The sequence below is a fragment of the Calypte anna genome, chromosome 4 (assembly GCF_003957555.1).
Source record: "Calypte anna isolate BGI_N300 chromosome 4, bCalAnn1_v1.p, whole genome shotgun sequence".
NCBI lineage: Eukaryota > Metazoa > Chordata > Aves > Apodiformes > Trochilidae > Calypte > Calypte anna.
In genome coordinates, this window is record NC_044247.1 from 174,764 (window position 1) to 190,230 (window position 15,467).

Below are 15,467 nucleotides of genomic sequence, written 5' to 3' on the forward strand. Positions count from 1 at the left end.
AAAAAATAAAACCAAGCCACTCAGGCCTTTCCATTCCTCTTTTAATGTGTATTTTAAAATACAGGCACATGAAAGAGGAACTGGACAGTAACTGAATTCCTCATTAGGCAACAATCCCTCAGGCAGGAGAGCCAGGTTTTGCTTTCACTTGGAAGGCTGGCTGCACCGGTGTCCATTTGCAGGCTTAGGAGAAGCTTGTGAGCACTCCCAAGGAGCTCAGTGTGCGGTTATTTGGAGGCATAAAGCAAGTGTTTTCCAGATCAGGGGTTTGGGCAGAGCTGCAGGAACATAATAAATATGTGGCTGCAGCCCAAGCATGCTGATAACAACTGAAAGCTGCTGGGTTAACTTGAGCCTCAGCAGCAAACACTGGAGGATCTCCATGGGGTTTGGATGCAGAGCTGGCAGCAGTGGGGGTGCTGGATGAGGAAAAAACTGGAAAGAAAGGGCAGAAGCTGACCAGTCCTACAAGAAGGGTCCCAAAGTCTTCTTCACACTGGTGTGGCTAACTGATGGCAAACACGCTTGGGATAACCCAAAGAGAGGCGTATTTTGAGTCCTGGCCTTAAAAGTTACACTATATATGTACTGCCCTACAGAGAACAGGAATGTCTCTCTAAAATTTCTGCTTTTTCTTAAGTAGGTTTGGCTTCTGCAGCACCTGTTGCATTGCTGACTTGTTCCATCAGCAGCTCATTGGCCTCTGTTTCCAGAGCTGTGTTGTTGGTCCTGTGCCCAGCATGGTGAGGTGACACCAGTGCTGTGAGGGGATGAGGTGTGTGCCTTGGAGCACCAGGAGAGGAGGAAGAGGGTGAGAAACAGTGGACCTTGCTCTGGTGTAACTGTAAACACAGCCTGGTCTTCACTTTTCTGCATGGGAAAGTGCTGTCTGCCTGGGGAGGGTGGGCATGGCTGCCTGCTCCCATGTGTTCTAAAGGGAGAGGAGCCCTGCAGGGAACCTTTGGTAGCAAAGCCACCTGCCTGGGGTGGAGAGCCAGCCCTGCCCTGGGAGCAGAGCCCTGCTCCATATGCAGCCAGGATAAAAGGTCCGTCTGGGTAGGGGATGGAAATGTCCTCATCTCCTGAGCTAAAACCTTTCTGGTGGGTGGCCTCTGCCTTCATGGCCCTCCCCAGGTGGGTGCTTTGGGGCAGGGGTTGTGGCTGCTGGACTGTGCTTCTGCAGCTCGGGGTGAGGGGCCTGTGGGGTGAGGCACCTCCTGTACCCCACTTGTGAGCTTTGTGCCCTGGCAGCAGGATGGGGAGAGCTGCTTTCACAACCTGGACGTGTTGTCACTCACATCCAGACATTTCCTGTTATCTAACCTCAGCCTTATCTTCCCCATTTGCAGCTTCCTCTCAAAGGAGGAGTGGCCCCTTCAAAAACCAGCTCTGGGTCCGGGCTCCTGGGCAGGCCCTGCTGCCGGCCCCAGGCCAGGCCGGTAGGTGCCAGCTCCCCATCCTGTCCTGCCTGGCAGGAGGGTGGCTGGGGACAGGGGAGGAGCAGTCCCTTGGGGGTGACCTCCCATGTCTCCTCTGGGAGGCCTGAGAGGACTGCAGGGGTTGTGACACCAAAACCTGTGGGCAGTCTGTGCTCCTGGTGGGGCAGAGAGCTGTCCTCACCTTCCACCCGGAGCTTTGGGGGGACCTGAGCCGGCTGGGGTTGGGAGTGTGACCCCTGGGTACTGTCTGGTCTCTCTCTTCAGGAGCACAGTGGTGGAGTTAGGTGGGTCAGGAGCTGCACACCATCCAGGCACCGTGAGTCGTTGATGAGGATCGACCACCATTAATTGCGTGGGTGGTGAGTATGCAGCCCTGGGTACGGGGCTGCATGCCAGGCACTGCCCCCAGCTCGCACGCACACTGTGGTGAGTTGCTGGCAGTAGGGAGATTTTGATCTGAATTAGTCATAGATGAGACAGCGCACACAGAGCAGGGGAAGTTGTGGGACGGAGGAGGGTATTATCAGGGAGAGACGGTATCCCAGCCAGGCACCGCTCTTCAGTTCCTATCCTCAGTCCCGATGGCTCCAGGACAGCAGACAAAGGTTTACTGTACCCTCCTACCTCCCCTTGGATAACGGGGTGGGAGCAGGCATAGGGGCAGAGTCTGGCACGGAGGGGCTGGGGGCTGCAGGGAGGTAATGGGGGGGTTATTGGGCCCTTCCTGGGTGCTTGTGGGCAAGCCATGGGGTGACGGTTTCAGCATTCCAGCACATCTGCCATCATGTCCGCCTGCCCCCAGTGGGCCTGGCAAGTCCTCCAGATGCTTCTGTGGGCAAGTTTGCTCCTTGGCTCTACAGGAAAATGTCCCCAGGATTTGGGGCCCAAACCGCCATGTCAGGAGGGGGGAAATTACATTTTTCACCTTTTGGAGAAAATCTGAAGAGTCAGTTGACTTGTAGGACAAAATGGAATATTGTGAAGCAGGACTAGGCAAAGGGGGGATGTCCTGCTTGGGCTGAGCAAGGAGGGTTGCTTTTAGCCTTACTACAAAAGCAAGAAAAAAAAAATTGGTGTACACAGGGCTGCACAGGTAGCAAAAAAGGTGGCAGTGGGAACACAACTGTTTTTTACTTCCTGCAGTTTCTTCGGGACAGTCCTCACTGGAGCACTTTGGGCTTGCTTTCACCTAGGTACTCTCTGAAGCTGGGACAACTGTTGAGCATGTGAGATAATGGTTTCTTGGAGTTTTCCATAGATTGGGGCAGCTGCTCCCCACACCGCCTGGTAAACTGCATCCCAGAGACAGCTGGAAGCCCAAGGTGAGATGACAAGGGACTACCCAGTCACTCTAGAGCCAGAGGGAGAGAGCATCACCCCCTGGTTTTAATGAGTGCAGGGACAAAGGTGTCACAAAAGGTGCTGCCCTGTGCTGCTGTGCATAGCTTGTGCTGGGGACCCAGTGATCTGTATGCTGCTGAGATGCACCCTCTTCACCCACATGCAACCTCCTGGAAGGCAGAGCATGGCCTCAGCAGCAATAGCATCCTTAGCCTGGAACTGTCCCCTGCAGCAGAGAGGGCAGCCAGAGCTGAGCTGAGCAAAGCAGAGCTGCTTTGGTATCTGTCAGCTGAGGAGAAGGAATTATTAAGTGCACTTTCTTGCTCTGTTTTTGTATTGTTTGCTGTCTTGCCCAAGTCAGCAGATGTGCTACAGAGAATTATGCTTGGGTATATGGCCTGGCTTGCCTGTGATGAAGTAAGCCCTTTGGGCTGCAGCTCCAGGCTTTGCTGGAGCCTGCCTGGTAGCTCAGGTCTGCCTTACTGAGCCAAACATTCCAACGAGTGCCAGGCAATGCTCCCAGCACAGGAAGATCCTCTATGGAGCAGGATAGTATCCAACAGCAGCTTGCCATGAGCAAAGCCTCGTCTGATTTTGACTTTGGTAAAACAAAGGCTTCCAGCTGCCTAGAGCAGCAGACCCCATTGCCCACTGATCCATGGGGATTCTTGCTTTCAATCCAGGGAGCAATTTGTGTTTCAATGGGTGGAAAACAGAAATGGCCTTGATTCCAGTTCCAATTCTGTAACTCTTGGAATGGGTGCAGCTGGTTTGGAGTCAAGCCTCCAGTGATTTTACTTTTTGTTTATTTTCATCACAAGTTGCAGAGCAGTCTGACAGCCTTGTAAAAATACCTGAGAGATTACATGTGGCTTGGAGGGGGACTTTTTGTGACTTTGATAAGGTAAAGACTGAAGAATGCAGAAGGAAGAGCTCTTTCTGTTTTCCCCTCAGAGTACATAGCTGATTGCTCAGTCTGGTTTAGAACACTGAGCTTTTTACTTGGAAATACCCACTTTGGCTTGAAAACAAAAGCTCTGACAATCACAAGTCCATTCAGATCAGATATTATCATGATGGGGTGGGGCAGCAAGATCCATTCCTATCTGCTGATAGAATTATCTCCACTGTGTAGTCTCCTTGTATCTGTTGGCTCACAGCAAGATTTCAAGTGGCTGTTTTTCCTCTCAGAAAGCCAAGAGGAGGGATTATTTTAAGCTTCAATTACAGAAGCTGTGTTCTCTTCTTTTTTTCTTCCCCTCCTCCCCTTCTCAAGCCAGATCTTCCACTGTTTGAAAACAGCACTGAAGTTGAGGGAAGGCTGGTCATTGATACCTGCTGCAGAGCCCACTGCAGGATGTGGAGGGCAGGGGGAATGTGAGAACTGCAAAGCCTTTGTAGACACTTAGTCTAGAAACTGGTTTTATCTTTAAAGCTATAGCTGTTCCCTTGCTGTTAAATCTTATTTCACTCTCTTCTGGTCTTGAAGCACAAATAATATGTCTTTACATGACCCTTTTTACTTTGTACTTTCACATGAAAAAAAGTTGCCCTTTCCAGGTAAATTTCTATGTGTGCACTATTAGATTGGATCCTATGATCATCTGTATAAAATAAAGTCACAGAAGTTAGAGATGGAAAAGGGTTAATAAATTGTCCACTATATAATGCTGTTGATGTACTTCAGCTGAATTCTACTTTCATGTCTTCAGTGCCCTACCTTCCAAAATATAATGAACATATCCATTTTGATACTAAAATAGTGCAGCTGCTTCTTCAAACTGATTCTGCTGGTTATGTGAAATTAAGATTGGGGAACTGGGAAAGAAGCTAGAAGCACCATGATTAAAACTTGCCTGGGCCTGGCCTGCAGGGAATATGAATGACATTAAAATAGTGTTATGCAGAATGGATGTGGTTTAGGAGTTATTTTGCATTTTTCTGGGAGAGTTACATAGTATCAGAAATTCTAATCTTTTCTTTTAGATTGAAATTCTGAACCACCAGCAGGAAGGACACAGAGCACAGTAATACTTAGTAATGTCTTTGCTTGTCTGCTTGTGTGGTTCTCTCTCATTCAAAGCACTTCAGGGGACAATCAGGAGGGTCAATAATAGGTTTTGCTAACTGGAAAAAAGCTTCTGAAATAAACAGCAGCTCCTTTTCCCTCTCCCTTTGCCCAGGATGGTGCTCCAGTGAAGAGCTCTGTGACACTGGCCAAGAGCTGCAGTGCAGCACTGCGTGTATTTGACAAGCTGAGTTTGACACTCAGTGTGCAGAGTGTCAGTTTGTCAAATACCCCAAGTGAGGCATTTGCTGAGCAACGCGGCGGCACGGTGAGGCCAGCGGCTCCTTCCTCCTGCTCCAGCAGAAGCTTTCCTGTCAGTATCCTGCTCCTCTCCAGAGACCCAGTGAGGTATTGAACAACCCATCCCACCAGTGATGAATGCTTGAGTCTGACCTTGTGCTGCCAGGTTTCCCTCCCACCCCTATTTTGGAAGTGCCTGAGGGGGTGGCACCCTTCCTAAGGGCAAATCTGTACAGCAGCAGTAGTGTGGGTTCAGCTCCTCTGCATTGCAGAAGCAGAGAATGTAGCCCTGGCTTCTTACTCTTAGCAGCCAAATGCTGTGCTCCTCTCCTTCACAGTGTTAGCCTGCAAGTTGTTAATTAATAATCCTGCTCAGTCAAATGTGCCAAGTTTGACAAATCAGACTCTCTGAATGCACTGAACAGTGAAAACTCAAACTAATAAAAAACCCCAGGACCCTACTGACTTGCTTTATGTCAGCATCCCCAGCAAATTGTGCAACATTTAAGAATATTGATAAACTTTAATGCTGAGCTTTTGGGCTTTTTGTTGCAACTATTTCTTGTCTAATATGAAGAAGTTGGAGTTTCTACAAAGCTGAGGCAAATGAATTTATATCATTGTCTAGGCAAATTGTGTTCTGCTTTTTGAATAGGTCTGACCAGTAGGGCTTATAGTGTATGTCTGGGCAAACATGGTCCTATTCCTCATGACTCACACTCCCGTGGTCTCCCTTAAAGCACCTACTTGTGACTCAGAGATAGCAGCACTGATCTCTATCACTGAGATCAGATTCAAAAGAGAACAAACTCTAATTTAGGATTTGTTTTGCCCCCCCCATGGATCTTTAATGTAGCAGACAGCTGTGTCAACCCCAACCCTATCTGCCATCACAGACCTCAAGGTTTCAACAGACCTAACCTCTCCTGTGCCACAGCTAGCCAAGTGTTCATTTGTGCTCTTCATCATTGTTTTCTTAAGCATTCCCAGTTTTTATTTTCAGTAGAATTTGCCCCTCTGCTTTTTGAATAACACCCTGCCCCAGGGCCTTGTTCCTTCTAGATAGCTGGGGGGAAGGGAAAGAAAGATAACCCCTTCCTCTCTTACAAGAAAAATTACCAGGTTACCAATTACCAGTGGGACACATTTCTCTGAGACTTCCTCCTCCATGAACAGTAGGTTCAGCAGGGCTCTGAGGCCAGGGTGAACTTGGAGAGTGTAAAAGGTAATGTACCCCTTCTGTTGAGTGTGTACTTCAGTTGCTCTGAAGCAAGGGGAGCTGCAAGTCTCATGACTTTGTGCTGGCCACAAAAAGTAGCATGTTTTTTTTGGAGGCAGTGGAGTTTCAGGGCAGAGGCTGAAGTTTCCCTTCTGTGCTGCAGCAGATGAATCATGTCACCCCATGGGTGACCAGCACAAGGAAAGGAGAAGTTCTCTTGTTGGATAGTAATACAACACAAGAAAGCCCTCTGACTTCCAGAAGAGTGTTCTGCTTCCAACAGTTTTTACTACTAAATAAACCAAAACCAAAAAAATAATCACATACTTGCTGCATAAGGAGAAACAACAACCTATGCACTGGACAGAGGCTATTTGTATTTCCACTGTTCTGCTGCTTATGATCAAGGCCATTTTGCTGCCCAAACTAGAGGCAGTGACAACACAAGGTACATACCATCTGCTCCATCTGGGCAATCTGCTACTTCTGTTGTATTCTGAAGCTTCTCTCAGGCTTCAGGTTTTTCTGAGGACTTCCTCAGGGCAGATCAGTGCTTGGAGGAATCAAAAGTTAGAGAAATTGTGGTGTTACATAGTCAGTGAAAGAATTTGGTGCTGTGAGCTTATCATGGCAGAAAATCTCGCATAAAACACTAGGCTGATTGAAAATTAATGAAGATGGCATTGGGAGGGGGGAAAGGAGAACACCATGTGCTGTGCTTTTTGGCCTGGATCTGCTGAGGTGAGGAAAGGGAAGCCGAGTTTTCAGTTCCCTTCCCACACAGCCCTGACCTTGCACCACAGGCTTCTGCCCTGTGTGAGCACATTTGTCCTTGTGTGTCCCTCACTGTGCTAACAAAACCTTCATGTTGCAAGCTGGAGACTTTTCTCTCTGATTCTTTCTGATCCTGCCTGGTTATCACCCAGTGTTCTGAAGAAAAGGTGTCACTAGAATTCAGAGTGCCAAAGGTCTTCCTCCCATACTCGGGCCACAAAACTCTGTAAAGCTGATATTGGGCTGCTGACCTAGGAAGGGACAAGCCAGGTAGTGGAGACAAGAGCCGCGCAGGTCCAGGTCAGTGTGGGCAGAAGTTGTGTGACCCAGGGCTGGCCTGCTTCCCCAGGCCCTCCCAGCTGCACACTGATCTGTTTAATGAAACCCAATCACTCTCCCTATAGACTGGCCTGGCTAAAGCCACGGGGCACCTCCTCTCCTTGCCAAGCCTGAAGGACAGAGAGACACTGCCCGGAGGCATCCAGCTGACAGACAGACAGATGGGGCATCGTGGCGTGGCAGCAGCACCAGTATGTGTGAGATGCAAGTGATTAACAACGAGGAGGCAAACCAGGCTGTTGAGTAGCACGGTATTGCAGGAAATGCACTTCAGCTGCAGGCAGGAGCAGCTCAGCATGGGGCCCTCCTGCTCTTGTCAAAAGGACCTTGGCATCCCCAGAGTTCTTCTAGCCTCTGAAAGGAATTTAGTACTGTAACACTTTATGCCCTGCTCTGATAAAATTCCTAAATAAACTAGAACTAGCATCTAGGAGGAAAGGTGCTAATGGCAAGCCTGCACCCCTAAAGGTGCCTACCTCAAGCACTGGTGCTTCTGAGTGGTGTTGGTGCCCTGTGGCTTGCTGAGCTCTCACTGCAGTAGTAGATGGCCAAGGCTTTGTGATCTAGAGTGTGGAAGCAGCACTAAGGCCCTGGCATCCAGCTCTGGGAGCAGTGGTGAGGTGCATTCATACAGGGAGTCTGGTGTGAGATGACGAGTCCCCCTGCTGCCTTGTCCTCTTTAAAAGTGAAACCCAGGAAAAACTTCAAGTTAAAACATGGCCAGACTGTACCCCCCACCTTTTCTGCAGCATTACACCAGGAGACTGAGAATAAACCTAAATTCACAAGCAACAGAAAAATGACAACACTGGATGATGAAATACCAAATAAGTTAGAATTCATCTGCAACAGAGACCTTTTTGAGACTTTTGTATTTGGCCTGGAAAACAAAATATGTTGGGCTAATCAAGCACTTTTCAAGGCATAGTACACACATAAGTGTTCAGAGCATCCCTATGATAACGTAGGTAAAAAAATAATATCTCTGTTGTAACAAGACACATTGACTCGGTTCTTTGTTCAATTTTCCACCTGTTTTATTATGCCTCTGACCCCCACACTGCAAAACTGAAACACTAGCAAGTCCTCAGCACCAGTTCTGCTCTTCCAGAAGAAAACCAGCAGGTGGCGGTTAGAAGCTCACCACCTGCAGGCACATTCACTCTTCCCTCATCAACGAGCTCCAGCCTCATAGCAAAAATTACATTCCTAAGGTATCACAACCAGCCCTCTACAGCCCCTTTACTATGCTTTAACAAAAAAGGTGGAAGGACAAGCAGAATGTACAACCAGGATTCACTGCACAATCTCTGGCTCCTTGCAGTCAGAATGTCCTAACAGGGAATGGAGGGCTTTGAGAGATGCTGTTCCTGGCCAGCAGCATCTCACCCAGCTACACCTTCATTTGCACGCTAAAGACATCCGTGTTTCCTCTCTTCCAGATCTGCTCGCACTCACCTTGGTCCTTTAGACTGCTTGGAAATTATTCACTCTATGAAAGCATGTAGACAGCCACTTGGCTGAGGGTTTCTGCACCAAATGCCAGGGCCTCATTTGCCAAAATGACAAGGAGGTTATGAAGCTCCCCTGTGCTAAAGAAAGCAGCAAAACTGGTCTATATATCAGGGTGGAAGGCAGACAAGAAGAAGAGTTTCCTTTGGCAAAGTTCACCACTCAATATCTGCAGCCCTGCATGGCTGCTCATGTGGGAATCACATACTCTGCTAAATCATTTCTATTTCGTACTCCAATTCCATTGCATTCACAAGGTTCTCATATTCAGAATTTTTCCTGATGCTGTGATGGCCATTGTCTGCCATGGTCAAAGTGGCACTGGATGGTTCAGTCTTAAACTTTGTCTCCTTGTGCAGGCATGCAACAGGGGCTTCCACATCACTTTCCAGTCTCGGGACATCTGCAGTGCTAATGCTGAAACAACAGAGAGACAGTGTTGGGAGGGACGACTAAATCAGAAGCAACTTGATTTACATCTTTGTCAATGACAAAATCTAGTACTAAATCTGTGAAAGAGCAGAATTTACAACAATCTACTGAGAGCCTGGGAGGCTCTGAAAGAGTGACAAAAAGAAGCAATAAACAGTTAACGTTGGTGCCATAAACGCTCATGGCATTATGTTACACTTAAAAGAGTTACCAGCAAGAGTCACTTTAGAAAGTAGCCACCAGCAATAGTAAGGAAAAATGGTACAGTGTGAGGCTACAGATGGCTGAGATATGTCCCTGAATGGGTAGATAATATAAAAGGATTAAAGGTTGAGATTAGGACAGGGCAGAAGACAAGTTCATATAACTGTAAACAAACAGGAAATGCACAAAATAATACTTGGATAAGCACTGGGATTAATTACTACAGAGAGAAGCAGTTTTTCCATGGCATCTGCAGGGCAGAGCAAAGGACCCAGAATCTGTCTCAGAATACAGGACCCAGGACCCAGAATACAGACTCCCCCTTGCTGCCTCCTGCACTAAAATGTTCCTATCCTCATGCTGCTGACCAAATGGACTGTCAAGGTACCACAGATACACCCCTCCCCAAGTCAAAGAACTCTTTGGCTTTTCACGGAGCAGAGATCAGTGTCATGCACTCAAAGTCTTCGTATTGTTCTGGGTGAAAAATTGAACTCACAAAGCAACTTCATAGAGATGTTCTGGAGAAAAAAAGAAGAATCAAAGATGTGCATCAGCATGTTTCTTGTGCTATAGGAAAAAACACCAGCTGTTCCCAGATGTTCCCACCTTCAGGTATAGCCCTCCTACCCTGCCTTTCCCTAGAAGGAGCCAGCTGGGGCTGGGATTGAAACAGGGAAGAGGGGGAAGCAGGGGATGGAGCCATCCCTCTCGCCCCATCCCTTGGACTAGGGCTGCCCTCCACCACCCATGCCCTGGATTTCTTGCCACTCCTGTCCCCTTCCCTTCACTCACTGTCCCCATCTTCGTCCTGTCCATGTTGCTCTCGGTCCTTGTTTCGCCGTCGGTGCCTCAGTGTGGCCAGCACTGCCCCGGTCACGGTGGCCATTGTGGCCACCAGTGCAGCAATGAGCGGGGGTGGGGTGGCCTGGGGGGCACCTGTGAGGGACAGAGGGACAGGGTGACAGCAAGAAGTGTTGCCCAGCTGAGAGCAGAGGGGTGATAGCAAGGGGACCCAGCGAGGGTGGTTAAACAAAACCTGTGATAGCCACCAGACCCAGATGCTCCACAGGGCTGGGGTCAGCATTGGTGGTTTGGGTCCCTTTTGGGCAGAAACACAAAGCAAAGGTCAGGCAATAATCGCCCTCCTTAGGCCTGCAGCTGGGTGGCTGGGAGGGCAGCTCCTGCCTGATGAAAACCCAGTTGGGTTTCTAACACTTGGACTTGATGCTCTTAAAGTTGGATTTTTTTGGGCTTTTTTGTTTTGGTGTGGTTTTTTGTTTGTTTGTTTTTTTTTTTTTCCAACCAGAATGAATGGTTCAACAAAAAACTGGTGCTTGAGAGGCTGGGGATGTATGCCTTGTGGCAGCCAGGTTTGGTGTCTGGTCTGCAGACAGCATTCACCAACCTACCCTTGCCAGGTGGGCTCCTGTCTTTCCCAGCACTCTTTGCTCACCTGTGGCAGTGAGGGGTCTCTCTGAAGCAGCATCCCTCCTGGGTGCTGGTGTTGCTGTGGGCAGACCTGCGGAGAGCGAGGGTGAAGGACTGTAAGGGAATGAGGGACTGTAAGGCTCCACAGGGATACGGGGACATTTTCCAGCCCCCTGCAGTGATCAGGCACACTGCAGCAGGGAGGATGCCAGACTGTGTGGTTTCCTCTCTAGGTGACAGCCAAGACACAATAAATATTCAGCATTATGTGTCCAATGGCATTATGAAAGGTGAAACTGCCCCCTCAGTCTTGTCCAGCAGTGATGAGGCCAGGGACTCACCGCTCACGGTCAGCTGGACGGGGTCGCTCTGCTGCACTGCCCTGGACCCAGCCCTGTTCTCTGCCTGGCAGAAGTAGGTTCCGGTGTCAGAGGGCTGCAGGCTGTCCCAGACCAGCTCGGCCTGGCTGCCCAGGGGCAGGGCTGTCCCCCCTGGGGCTCCCCGGAACCAGCGGTACCGGATGGGGGGGGACCCGCTGGCCACACAGGTCAGGCTGGTCCTGGCTCCTGCCGGCACCGTCAGGCCCAGCTCGCTGGCCCTGATAATGGGCTTGGTCACTGCAACTGGAAGACAAAGCAGACAGGACCCAGGTGATGATGGAGGGTGCTCAGGAGGGAGAAGGCATATCTATCTTCCACAACACCCACTGGATGTCTCACTTGCTACAAGAACTGCAGAGATGTTGGCTTCCTGCAGCCAAAACTGGAAGCAGACGTGGATGTTATCTCAAGAACCACGGGTTCAAGTGACCCTGGCTAGATCCAGAATGGGGTGATGCCCCTTCCCTGGTCCATCCCTACATCTCCACAAGCAGAGAAGAAGGGTTAACGCAGCAAGGGAGGAGGGAGCCTCAACATGCAGCCTAGATGTGAAACACTATTCTACCACCAGCTGATGCTTCTCCTACACACTCTATGGGCTGGACTGGCTACACAAGAGCAGGGATTTATTGCTGGATTTACCTTTGACAACTTTAACCATAGTGGTCAACTCCTTTTTTATCAAGCTGTTGTTTTCAGACCTCCAGATGACTTGGCAGGTGTAGTGTCCACTGTCAGGGATTTCGAGGTTGTCAATCAGGAGCGAGATGTCCCCTGGGCTGTGCTTTGGGACGCTGACCCGGTTTCGGAACTGTGACAACAAGACATGGTCACCAGAATCGTCCCTCAGGAAGATGGTTGCGGTGCTGTAGTCACGCTCTATGCTCCAGGTGAGCATTTGCTGTGTGAAACCTTCTGAAGGCACGTAGGTACATGGTAAAGTGGCAGATCCCATCCATGTACCCTTAATCTCATGGAGACCATACAGATCCAGGAGGGCTGCAGTTGAAGGGAAGAAATAAGAACACGGCAGGAGAGAACACCCTTAGAACAGACAGAAACCACTAGCTGGTGGAAGCCAACATGTGGCCACCCTTTAGATGTGCTGCAGACCACAACTGGCTAAACCCGAGCCTGTCCCCACTTTACTGAACATAGGGAAGTCAACAATATCTTTGACCTCATGGCTATTCTTATTTTTTGTCTCTGGACAATTTCCAGTTCTCAATTCCTCTCAGTATAGAGAGGCACAAATCCTGCTCCTGGTGGCAGCATCACAGCATTCACAAGTCCTTAAGGAGCAGCTCTTGTTCTTGCTGTCTTGCCCCAGCCCTTACACTCCAATACTGCTCCTTGGCTTTCCAAGCATTGCAGAAGCATCGTCCAAGCTCGTTTCTGACAATGAGCCTTGGTTTTTCTTTACCAGATTATTTTGGGAGAGCAGGCACAGCTCTGTTCTTCAAACCTCACATCCCAGTCAAACACAGCTCCTTGATCTATAAGCTTTTAAAGGTTTTTCCATTTGTCTTCTTTCTTTTTTTCACAGACTTGCACTGAGAAAAACTAAGGGTAGAAGTTATTTAGAAAACTCCTCAGAAACACACTCAAGTGCACTTGGTGCACTCAAGTTCAAGTATGTTCATTATTCAGTGCATTCATCTGGACACAATTTTGTTTAAACATCTCTCCCGTACTGTTTTGCATTGCTGTGTGCCATGAAACAGATGCTGTCATCCACTGATTCCCTGCACTCTGTATGTGACCAGTTTCAACACTAGTAGAGGTGACTCCAAAAGAGAGTTGATGGGAAGGAATGGGAGAAACTCAGCAAAATAAAAATCCCTGAGACAGCATTTTTAAAAGAAGTATTTCCTCCCACTGATACTTGCTAAACTGGGATGTAGTCTTACAGACAAACAATGTGAATTTTCCCACTGGAGCGAAATACAGCTGGATCAGTATGGCTGTGTTAGAGATTAGAAGACTGATCAGAGTGATTTTTACTATCTATAAGGCATGATAACAGAAAAATGGTGAACTCATATTCTATCCCATTTTCTATAACAGCTGAGCATCTTCTTGCCCAGCCTGCCAGCACCAGCTGTCCTGGTGGCACTAAGAGTCATGCAGGCAGGAGCCTTCAGGGCTCTGCTCTGAAGTACTGGACTTGGAACAGGAAGGGTGGACCAAGCCCAGTCTTTGTGCTTTAGCTGTAAGGAACCTCAGATCTGATCTAAATGTCTTGGACTATCCCTGCTTCAGCCAGAGAAGCACTCTGCTGAGCACTCAGGTGGGCACAGATTTTGTGGTACCTGGCTCCCAGTCTTTCCAGCTGTCTGCCTGTGGAGACCATAGCTCCTCTGGGAGGTGCCTCTAGTAGGAAACTACCTGAATTTAGCTGGTCTTGGCTTACCCTCTAGCCCCTTATCCCACTCCTCTTTTCCCCTCCTCCCCAGACAGGCACTGGTTCTGTTCTCCTGCATTCACTCACAAATTGCTTGGGAGACAGATCCAGAAATCTGCAAAGCTGTTTATTTGGTGATGAAGTTGGGCATATACTTCAATCACTTCTTCTAAATGCCAGGAGCAATGCTGTGCTGCTGCATGCAACTTGGCGAAGCATCTTTCTCCTGTTTCCCAAAACATTCCTATGCTGTCAGTGTCATCTGTGCCCTGAGAGTAGCACGTGTGCTCATGGGCATGTGAACCACAGACAAGATTCCAATGTCACCTCTCCTAATCCACCTTGAGAGTCAGATGTTCATGAGACAACACAAAGGGAAATTGTGTGCACCCACACTTAGTCTCACAGCTCTTCGTTCTAGGATCATGCTAGCAGAACAACGGTGACAAATTATTAAGTTCTAGAAGAATTCATATTCCATCTTCACAAAGACTGGCTTCAGAGTTAACACAGCAGAGCAGCAATTTTAAAAAATGAAGACACTATAATTAATTTTCCCCCCCTACCCTCTTATTATGTTGATTTTTATTCTTATATATCTAATAATTTACTCACCATTGCAGCTGATGGAGGTCATCAGGAACACCACCATTATCCACACAGCTCCTCCCATTTCCAAGGACTGCAGCTCCGTTCGCCCTTCCCTGCACCTGGGGAGTGACCCCCACACTCCTTGGACCAGAGTGCAAGTGAAGAACACTTCCCTTTCTTCTGTCCTTTGTCATCTAGGATCCTCTTTTTGAAATATCACGAGTCCATTTCACTGCTGAGTTAGGTGAATGGTAAAGGATGAACAATGACTATAAGGATCTTTCCAGTTCACACTTCTTCCATCATCTGAAGAAGAGAGTGGATCAGGCCAAACTGTTTGTGTGAATTTACTTAATGAATTTGTGTTCATAACCGGTAGAATTCAGGGATAAACTAAGAAAGAAGTGACCAAAAGCAGATGAGACATGTCAAGACCCTAACGGGATTAACTTCTGTCTTGGAGATAATTAGAAGTGTAAGTCCTGGCACCACTGAGACAGCTGGGCACTGGGGGAGTGTAAACACCGGCGCAAAAGGCAGGATGAGGCTGCCAGAACCAGCAGATAAGGGGAAGTTTTATTGCAAGGGGCCAATTATCCTCTATAACAAGGGGATGAAGTCATCAAGAGCAAGAAAGGGAAAAAGTTCAACCCTGAGGAAGACTTCGTTACTTCATCTGAAGACCCCCAAAGACCCCTGAACACATCCCCAAAAAGACAACTCCGCCCAGACTCCACCTGTTATGAATATGTATGTAAGGATGATGTAACCTACCCTTTTACTGTATAAGTATCCTAACCCTTTCCCTTAACCCTCGGAACTCTTTGTCCGGCACAAGCTGGGGGGTTCCCCGGATCCGGAAATAAATACCTTTGCTGTTTAAAGACTCAAACTCTGTCTCTAAACAGTTTTGCTTGGCCTTTTTCGGCTTCACATCCCCACCCACTTTTCTCACCATTCCCTTGACTTTTCTGACTTATGCTCTTTTTTATTAATCTCCATAAATGTGTGTTTCTTAATTTTGAAAACAAAAACCACCACATGTTAAAAGTCAAGCAGTGACACTGAAAGAGTGAATATGAGTCTATTTTCA

The 15,467-nt window shown here is 48.3% G+C and overlaps 1 protein-coding gene and 2 long non-coding RNA genes across 7 annotated transcripts in view; 2 read left to right on the plus strand and 1 right to left on the minus strand.

Moving 5' to 3' along the window:
* The window catches only part of LOC115598191, a 29,013-nt gene that overhangs the window by 8,842 nt on the left and 4,704 nt on the right, over positions 1–15,467 (plus strand). The window lies entirely within an intron of this gene.
* Positions 1,370–6,768, plus strand: LOC115598190. Of its 4 annotated transcripts, none has more exons than XR_003987459.1 (5): positions 1,370–1,439; positions 1,704–1,798; positions 1,905–2,044; positions 2,583–2,761; positions 4,964–6,768. It is a non-coding gene; the product is annotated as an uncharacterized LOC115598190 (long non-coding RNA). The 4 variants fall into 4 exon arrangements; XR_003987461.1 differs by having other exon boundaries at positions 2,633–2,761; XR_003987460.1 differs by lacking the exon at positions 1,905–2,044.
* LOC103535183 (V-set and immunoglobulin domain-containing protein 4) lies at positions 8,276–14,514 on the minus strand. 2 transcript variants are annotated; one of them, XM_030448950.1, is made up of 7 exons: positions 14,399–14,514; positions 12,022–12,378; positions 11,341–11,622; positions 11,025–11,090; positions 10,364–10,507; positions 10,068–10,089; positions 8,276–9,349 (listed from the first exon to the last, which is right to left on the minus strand). In XM_030448950.1, the coding sequence occupies exons 1-7, from the start codon at positions 14,454–14,456 to the stop codon at positions 9,145–9,147; spliced, it is 1,134 nt and encodes a 377-aa protein (XP_030304810.1). In that variant the 5' UTR covers positions 14,457–14,514; the 3' UTR covers positions 8,276–9,144. The 2 variants fall into 2 exon arrangements, with proteins under 2 accessions (XP_030304810.1, XP_030304811.1); XM_030448951.1 differs by lacking the exon at positions 10,068–10,089 and having other exon boundaries at positions 9,157–9,349; positions 14,399–14,513.